This window comes from Pygocentrus nattereri, chromosome 13 (genome assembly GCF_015220715.1).
Source record: "Pygocentrus nattereri isolate fPygNat1 chromosome 13, fPygNat1.pri, whole genome shotgun sequence".
NCBI classification, from domain to species: domain Eukaryota; kingdom Metazoa; phylum Chordata; class Actinopteri; order Characiformes; family Serrasalmidae; genus Pygocentrus; species Pygocentrus nattereri.
The window spans coordinates 15,430,889-15,437,976 of record NC_051223.1 but is presented as its reverse complement, the minus strand read 5'-3'; the positions used below and the strand labels follow the sequence as shown (position 1 = coordinate 15,437,976).

The 7,088-nt window shown below is 42.0% G+C and overlaps 1 protein-coding gene across 1 annotated transcript; it reads left to right on the top strand.

Moving 5' to 3' along the window:
• Positions 1–292: 292 nt before the first annotated feature.
• On the top strand, positions 293–6,395 carry acta2 (actin alpha 2, smooth muscle). The gene is made up of 9 exons (XM_017705588.2): positions 293–421; positions 2,016–2,191; positions 2,689–2,817; positions 3,454–3,564; positions 4,028–4,112; positions 4,194–4,355; positions 4,802–4,993; positions 5,084–5,265; positions 5,773–6,395. Exons 2-9 carry the CDS (start codon positions 2,063–2,065, stop codon positions 5,914–5,916), a joined length of 1,134 nt encoding a protein of 377 aa, XP_017561077.1. The 5' UTR covers positions 293–421; positions 2,016–2,062; the 3' UTR covers positions 5,917–6,395.
• The last annotated feature ends 693 nt before the right edge of the window (positions 6,396–7,088 follow it).

Sequence of the window (7,088 nt, the reverse complement as noted above, 5' to 3'; positions counted from 1 at the left end):
ATTGATGTAATCTGAACACATCATCCTTCTCTCCTCCTGCTCTCTTTTCTCTCAGGTGTGTTAGTATCTACAGCATGTGTATGTGTCCATGTGTGACTATAGTAGGGCTGGACTGTTTATGTTCCTGCATGGTGAGGTCTCCATCCTTTCAGAGCTGAAAAAAAAGCAACACTCTCTGGAATGGTCTGAGCGATGGAGCCAGAGGGGCCGCCCTGCAGCCACCCGGATTGGAGTGTTTTCCTCCAGTCATCCCTATAAGGCTGTAGTGGAGCACGCCAGTGGGGCTGTGTGCATCCCAGGCTCCATGTTTGGGAGATGGGAGGGGGCAGAGGAGCAAGACAGGAGCTACATAAGAGCTCCACAGGCCAGCCAGGGCCACACCATCACCAAGTGGCTAAACCCCCGGCCCAGCACTGTCAGGGTAAGTGGGCTCAACTTGCTCTGTCTTTCTTGCTCTGTCTCTCACTCTCTCATTCTCCCTCTCCTTGTCTTTTCACCCCTCTCTAAGCTGATGCTGTTAAGGTGTAAGCTTTTAACTGGATGAATACAGAACTTACAGAAGATTTAGAACATACAGACTGCAGATTGCTGAAGACAGCAGATGATTAGAACTTTACTGGAAGCTGGATAACTGCTTTGGCCATTTGTACTGATGGTGTTTGCACAGGTGCATCAGCTGCTAAGCTTGTCTGAACTGCAGGCTAAACTCAGTAGTGGTTTCCTGATTGTTGTGATAAGTTGTATTTGATCTGCGGAACATTTCCTGTAAGAGATGTTAGCAGAAGAGCTTTAATGTGATATCATGCATGCAAGATGGTCTTGTGTAAGCCAAGTGAACTTGCTTTGCTTAAACACAATGGTGAGTGAAGATGCTGCAGTTTCTATGCATCTTTTTCTCTTTTATAAGTATCTATTGGTGAGTTGTAGATTTTGGTCTGGTACTCTTTCAAATGGGATGCAAATGGGGTACAAATTTATCAGTAATGAAAACTGAATGCAGTGTTAGGTGATTGCAGTAGTAAGTAAGAATGTGTTAACAGTACAAGATCCTGTGCATGACTGCATTGTTGTAGCGTAATGTGTTGCTCAGTGCTCAGATTATGGGTTGTGTAGTAGACAACTCTCTCTCCCTGCTGAGCTGGGGTCTCTGTAGGCTAAAGCCCCTTTGATTTGTGAGTTTTATGACTAAATATGGTTCTCCTGAACAGCGTCAGTGGAATCAGCTTGACTCCCCATCCTCCCTATGCTCCCCTCCTTCTCTCTCTCTCTCCCCTCCTCTCTCTTTTCATAAACTACTGAGTACAGGCAGGGCCAGGGAGAGTTTACAAAGTCCAAAGACAGGCATGCCTCCCCATCATTTCCAAATTAGGAAGTTTTCCCAGGGTGCAGAATTCATTCATCAGGTAAAGCAGTGTACGCTCAGCATGGCAGTGGAAGAGCTCTGCAAAGACTTCAACACATTTGCGTTAATTTTAGGGCAAATCTTAGTATTAGCAAGAAAAATATCATTGAATAACAACATTGGAAACTCACTGTGGGCTATAGGACTTTCATCTGAAAATGTTTTGGTTTTTGGTAAATAATTACCAAAATAGGCAGTGCAATTATTTATTTAGCCTTAGTAACAACTTTACAGCATAGGACAGGACACTACACTGTAAGAGATTTTTTAGTGCCTTATAATATTCTATCCATTCATGATTCTACAGAGCAGGGTGTGGCCATGGACACATACACACACACACACACACACACACACACACACAAATATTTTATATGAAAGTATATACAACTATATATATTAAACTATTAACTGTAAATTAGAAATAATGTACTATTATTATTATTATTATTATCATTATTCAGTAACTACTATAAATTATGCATAAACTACTTTGGTAGTTAAACATAAGGGGTGGACAGACAGACAGAGGTGCCCTAAAAGTTTAAGAGGTTAACACATGCTTTACAGACTAAATGTGATGTTGACTGGTCTGTGTTGGCTTGTTTGTCAGTGATTGTCTCCTGTTTGGAGTGAAGAAGGAAATCCGAGTCGAACAAAATGTGTGACGACGAAGAGAGCACCGCCCTGGTATGTGATAACGGATCAGGACTGTGTAAGGCAGGCTTCGCCGGGGATGACGCCCCCCGAGCCGTGTTCCCCTCCATCGTGGGTCGTCCCAGACACCAGGTGAACTTCTCCAACCCACCACATGGGGCAGTGTACTCAGTATCTCATATATGTGATGGCATTGCAACTGCTTAGAGTTTCACTCTTTATCGGAGGTGGGTTCAGCAACGACTCAAACAAAAGCAGCCCAGCTAAAAGGAACAGTACAAAAGTACCAGGACAAAAAGAACCGAATATCTTAGAGAACTGTGGGGGAACTTCCAGCATATATCAGCATAGGAACTTGGTTTAATTGCTCTTTTCTAGCAACCCATATGCTCCAAATTTCTAATTCCATGCTTTGTTATTTTTAAGAGACTAAACATCAAAGTCTCACTTTGGCAGACCTATTTTCCTATTTTCATTGTGCGCTCTCTGATAGCTTATCTCTTACTGAAAGTGAGTCACTTGCGGAAAGCACCACACCGGTCACAAAGCAGTGGAAACAATGTTCACTTTTTTTCCTAAGATCAGATTTTAACCCACATTAAGCATTCTTACCTCTCTCTCCTGCGCAGGGTGTGATGGTGGGTATGGGACAAAAAGACAGTTACGTTGGTGATGAAGCACAGAGCAAAAGAGGTATACTGACCCTCAAATATCCAATCGAGCACGGCATCATCACAAACTGGGACGACATGGAAAAAGTAAGCAGCCTTTGATAATTTTGGCATCAGTGTAAACCAGGCTATCAAACAGAGAGATGTAAACAGTCCCCTAAAATAGCAACAACGTGCTTTCTACAATTATGCTAGGTAATATGCAAGCTAAGAAGCTCAAGTAAACATATGGGGCCGTGGCCTCAAAGTCGTCATTGTTTTAGTTTTCCTTTAGGCCCCATTAGGTGAGCTCAGATAGGCCCCACTCATACCTGAAAAAGCTGTTCTGGCTCATCACTCATGACTCATGCATATACATAAATGTGTCGTGCATGATCCTTCAGGCACAAACTGTCATCGGCCAACAGATGCCTGCAGCAGATGGTATTATTCACTAAGATCTTGGCCTACTCCATGTCTCACTCATTATGGTTCTCCAGTGTCAACGATTAACTTAACTAAGGTTTGTTTTATACAAAAGCCACAAAATCTTCATGAGGCAGCCTTAGTTTGTAAGTGATTTAAGCAGTAGCACATGAGAGGGAAGATGATACTGTGTTAATACCAGATATAACAAAAGTAGAAAACATTTGTTTGGTCAGAACTATCTGGTGTAAAAGTACATATCACAGGCTGTTTTGCCTGGATTTGTCCACTGGAGTCAGCGTTTTTTTCTTTCATTAGATCTGGCATCACTCCTTTTACAATGAGCTTCGTGTTGCCCCTGAGGAACACCCTACCTTGCTGACAGAGGCCCCCCTCAACCCCAAAGCCAACAGGGAGAAGATGACCCAGGTCTGAGCTAAGTCATTAGAATGATCCAATTTGTTTTAATTTGCCAGCCAATATTGCACTGAAGAGAAAACCACACGTGACCAAAGGAACCGATAAACAAGTTGTTTTAACCATTGATGTTTTTGTGTTATGAATTTTCCAATTTCCTTTGGTCCATATGTTCTCTGCTCTTCATTGAGCACAAATCTAAAGAAGCTATATGGCTAAAAGTGTCATTTTATCATTTTTGGTGACATGGGGACTGCTGAAGACAACATAAACTACAACTTGAATTTGCAAATAAAAGTGTGAAAAATAACATTTAACAAAAAACTGTTTTTCCAATGTACAACTATGAAAAATTGTATCACTTTAAAGCAGCGTCTATGGAATGTTTCCTTATCATACTAGCTGTTAGACATGCATAGGTTAGACAAATATCTAGCACAAACACTTTATAATACAATGCTGTCTCCTACTCCAGATCATGTTTGAGACCTTCAACGTTCCAGCCATGTACGTAGCTATTCAAGCGGTGCTATCCCTCTATGCCTCTGGTCGCACAACAGGTCAGTTTACTTGACAAAGCATGGAACACAGTTGGCTTCCTGGTATCATGACACACCTAATCATACATCTCCTTTGCCCAGGCATTGTCCTTGACTCCGGTGATGGTGTCACCCACAATGTGCCCATTTACGAGGGCTATGCTCTCCCCCACGCTATCATGCGTTTGGACTTGGCCGGCCGTGATCTCACTGACTACCTCATGAAGATCCTGACTGAACGTGGCTACTCATTCGTTACCACTGGTGAGTGCTAACATTTGTTCCACAAATTTCTGGGCCTTGTGTAAATGCAGTCTAATTGTGGCACTCCAGCATGTTTTAGGGATGCAACATTTATTTTCAACTTTGTTTTTATAAGGATGCTAATTACTTAGAAATTTATAGTAGTATACCAAGGCAATCTTTTGAGTCTGGACCCCTGAGGGTACTGTCACCTAGGGGCACTAAGTAGTCTGTTCTGTTAATGCTGGCAGTTCACACCATTAGTAGTCCTCACCTCTGTGCAGTGGAACTTTAGGCCGATCACATTTCTGTGGAGGGAAATCATTCTGAAGGTAGCGATTCTGGCGCCAAATTCTATGCTCTGTAGTCAGGCACAGGGGATTAACATACACAAAATCTTTTACTGAGTGCTGTTTTATATGGCAGCACAGAAATACTGAATTGAATTTCTTATTCACCTTCTACAGCTGAACGAGAAATTGTCCGTGATATCAAGGAGAAGCTGTGCTACGTTGCGCTGGACTTTGAGAATGAGATGGCCACTGCTGCCTCCTCCTCCTCTCTGGAGAAAAGCTACGAGCTTCCTGATGGTCAGGTCATCACCATTGGCAATGAGAGGTTCCGCTGCCCTGAGACCCTTTTCCAGCCATCCTTCATTGGTGAGTTCTCCTTTCTCTCTTGCCTCAGTTAATCCCCCATGCTTCTCCTTTAGAATCAGTGTTGCTCAATTGTGCTTCTTTCCTTCTCAGGTATGGAATCTGCTGGCATCCATGAAACCACTTACAACAGCATCATGAAGTGTGACATTGACATCCGTAAGGACCTGTACGCCAACAACGTCCTGTCTGGCGGTACCACCATGTACCCTGGTATTGCTGACAGGATGCAGAAGGAGATAACTGCCCTGGCCCCCAGCACCATGAAGATCAAGGTGAGTAAACTGAGATCTCAATGAAAGCACAAGCAGGTCAGTGAGGTCTCTTGACTGACTGCTGCTGGTGTGTGGTACCAGTCTAATTATGTCACAAATCTTATTATTCAATAATTAATTGGAAAACAATGCAAAGGGGCTGAGTTATTTTTAAGTTACAGGGGTAAAGAGTGGAAGTTCAGCAATGGGACAGAAACTGTCACACATTCCTGTCCCTCTCAAACAAAAAGACATACATGTTCTCTCCAAGCATAGAGAAACAAACATGTCATTTGCAGGTAGATGAGAATCCCCTATATATTTAGTGCTTGAAAGCCAAAAGTCAGGACTGTCCAATAGGAGAATCAGTTTGGGGCATACCTACAGGACCATCCCACTTTTGGCTTCAGTTGTCCAGCCTAATGGGAAGTCCTGCTTTGAGAAATCCCTGCTTTGATCTTTTGGCAACTGTTAATCCTCATTGTCTTACTGGGCACTAATCATGGTTTCTTGTGATGTGTGTGCCAGATCATTGCCCCACCAGAGAGGAAATACTCAGTGTGGATTGGTGGCTCCATCCTGGCCTCCCTCTCCACCTTCCAGCAGATGTGGATCAGCAAGCAGGAGTATGACGAGGCTGGCCCTTCCATCGTGCATCGCAAGTGCTTCTAAACCAGCAAACTCCACAAACCTCCCTGCGCTCCCAAAACCCTTCTAAGATCTGCTCTTGCTTCCTGGCCTGTAAACTGTGAATGTATCCTCTGGTTTCCTTCCCTCTTCATGTTTTGTCTTTGCACTGCCCACACCTGTGTGAATGATTTTATTTTATTTTTTTGTCATTGATTGTTTTGTTACATTGGACGAGAAAAGTTTGAACATGCCGCCAATAATGAACAGATTGGAAAGATTCCTGGGGTTGGTGAGGCTCCAGAAGGGAGGGAGAAAGAGAGAGCGAGAGTGAGAGAAAGACAATTAAAGCAAAGTGTTCTGTAACACTTCAGAAAGAAACAGAGTTCATGTTCTCCCTCCGTATTCAAAATGTAATAAGATAACCCTCGCATGTGTTTTCCTCACTGCTGTGAGCTTTGAGGCAGTTTGTACGGATATCTATATGATAAGCCCAGGAAAGAATAAAGCTCTGCATTCAGAAACTCTAACTTCATTTTTTCAGTGCACAACTCTCACACCACCACATAAACATGTCTTATCAGGACTCCATGTTTTATTATTTAAAAAAATGCACTTTTCCAATCACAGGTTTGGAATCACTTGTTGTCAAAAGGCCAGAACGAATGTTTTCAGTAATATAAAAGCACTATTAAATCTGGTTGCAGATTTTTAGATAATTAGTAGGACAAAATGATGCCTTTAAATAAAAATAAGAACTGTTGTCATCTGGAATGATGAAGAGCTACAGAAGAATAAAATGACTGAAAAGCTGTATAGCATAAGTAAAAAAAAAATAAAGTTTTAATAAAATTACTATCAAGAATTACTCTTATTTCAAAAGTGGATATCAAATCTCATGGCAGATGACCTCACATAAAAAGAATGTAAATGGGTAATTGCAGTTCACTATGTTGTTCACAGAATTGTTGAAATGTTGAGTAAAACATCTAAAAATACTTCTGCCAATTAGGCTATGTATACCATTTAAATCCACACTGTACACACAGCAACTGTTTATGAAATAAAAAAAATGTGAATATGGGAAAATATTAACTGATTCCAAACTGTATCATGATGACACAATCATTCCAGGATATGCACTTTCACAAAGCATTGCATGATCTTTCACATGATGACAGATCACCACATGCTGCTTCATCACTGCCGGTCATGTT